Source organism: Acanthochromis polyacanthus, chromosome 18, assembly GCF_021347895.1.
Source record: "Acanthochromis polyacanthus isolate Apoly-LR-REF ecotype Palm Island chromosome 18, KAUST_Apoly_ChrSc, whole genome shotgun sequence".
NCBI classification, from domain to species: Eukaryota; Metazoa; Chordata; class Actinopteri; family Pomacentridae; genus Acanthochromis; species Acanthochromis polyacanthus.
Window position 1 is genome coordinate 29,564,586 of NC_067130.1, and position 1,255 is coordinate 29,565,840.

At 47.0% G+C, this 1,255-nt stretch overlaps 1 protein-coding gene across 1 annotated transcript; it reads left to right on the top strand.

Annotated features, from left to right (window-relative positions):
* Window positions 1-411: 411 nt before the first annotated feature.
* Window positions 412-1,051, top strand: pmchl (pro-melanin-concentrating hormone, like). The gene has a single exon (XM_022204039.2). The coding sequence runs from the start codon at window positions 507-509 to the stop codon at window positions 906-908; it is 402 nt and encodes a 133-aa protein (XP_022059731.2). The 5' UTR covers window positions 412-506; the 3' UTR covers window positions 909-1,051.
* The last annotated feature ends 204 nt before the right edge of the window (window positions 1,052-1,255 follow it).

Genomic DNA, 1,255 nt, shown 5'->3' on the forward strand with positions numbered 1-1,255 from the left:
AAGAGCTATTTGTTCCTGTTTTTCTGCTCTAAATCCCTGATTGAACATCGCTGCAACAATGCCAGGAGAAAACAGTTTTTATCAGAGAGTATCTGACACCACAAGAGCTTCACGGGTGGGTAATCCGTCTGCGTTGTTTTAAAGGGCAGTCATTTTGGATTAATGTTTTTCTTTGGTGTCTCTCATTCATAGAATTCCCACTGTTTCATCGTCAAGTGGCTAATACGAGGCGCCACATTGGAGATTTTTAATTAACTTTCCACCAAAACAATGTACTTGAACTCTGCGAGAGTTCTACCCAACTGCTTTTTAATGCTTGTGACTGATTTCCTGAACGCAACAGGAGGTGATATGATGACAAACCATCCAACGTGGCCGATCCAGTGTGTCCGAAATGGTATAAAAGCCCATGATGCGATGTCAAAGTCAGAACAGCGACGCAAGACGTTGAAGAAGAAATTAAACCATCCAAGCCAGCGCCTTACACCTCCTGGAAGAGCTTCACCATGAGACACTCGCTCATATCCATCATCTTCTCCACCGCGCTCTTATTCGAGAGTTACGGTCTGTCAGCGGCATTACCGATGGGCAAGACTGAAGATGGCTCCTTGGAGCAGGAGGCTTTGCTGCTGAGCGATGAGGCGACAGAAAACGGCCTCGGCGATGCAGATCTGGTGGCCAGAACCAGAGGATCGAGGATGATCGTCATCGCTGCCGATCCGAACCTGCTGAGGGACCTCCGGGTGCTGCGCAGCGGACTTTCCCTCTACAAACGGAGAGCCGACGCCAACAACGGCCAGGTCACCGAGCACCGAGACATCGGACAGGACCTGAACATCCCCATCCTGAGGAGGGACACCATGAGGTGCATGGTGGGACGAGTGTACCGGCCCTGCTGGGAGGTTTAGGACAGTTTGTCTTCAAGTCTTCGAGGCGTCCAGACCAATGACAACCGCCGAATCCTTTCCTGTTGTAACATAATCCAGAAATCTGTGTATCTATATTTAAATTGCTGCAGATGAGAGAATAAAAACCAGTGAATTCTGCCTAATGTCTTTGTATGTTTGGTAGTTTCCTTCCACAAAAGAGGTTGAAGGTTGTTCCTTCAGATTCATTCAGAAGATGCAGTAGTTTATTCATTGAAGCTGTACAGCAGTTAGAAGGTTTATTATTGGACAGAACCTGTCTGGATGTCTTCTTTTGCTTCCAGTGTTTCACCTTAAAGCTTCCAAAGTGTTAAACTACTTCTCAAGAC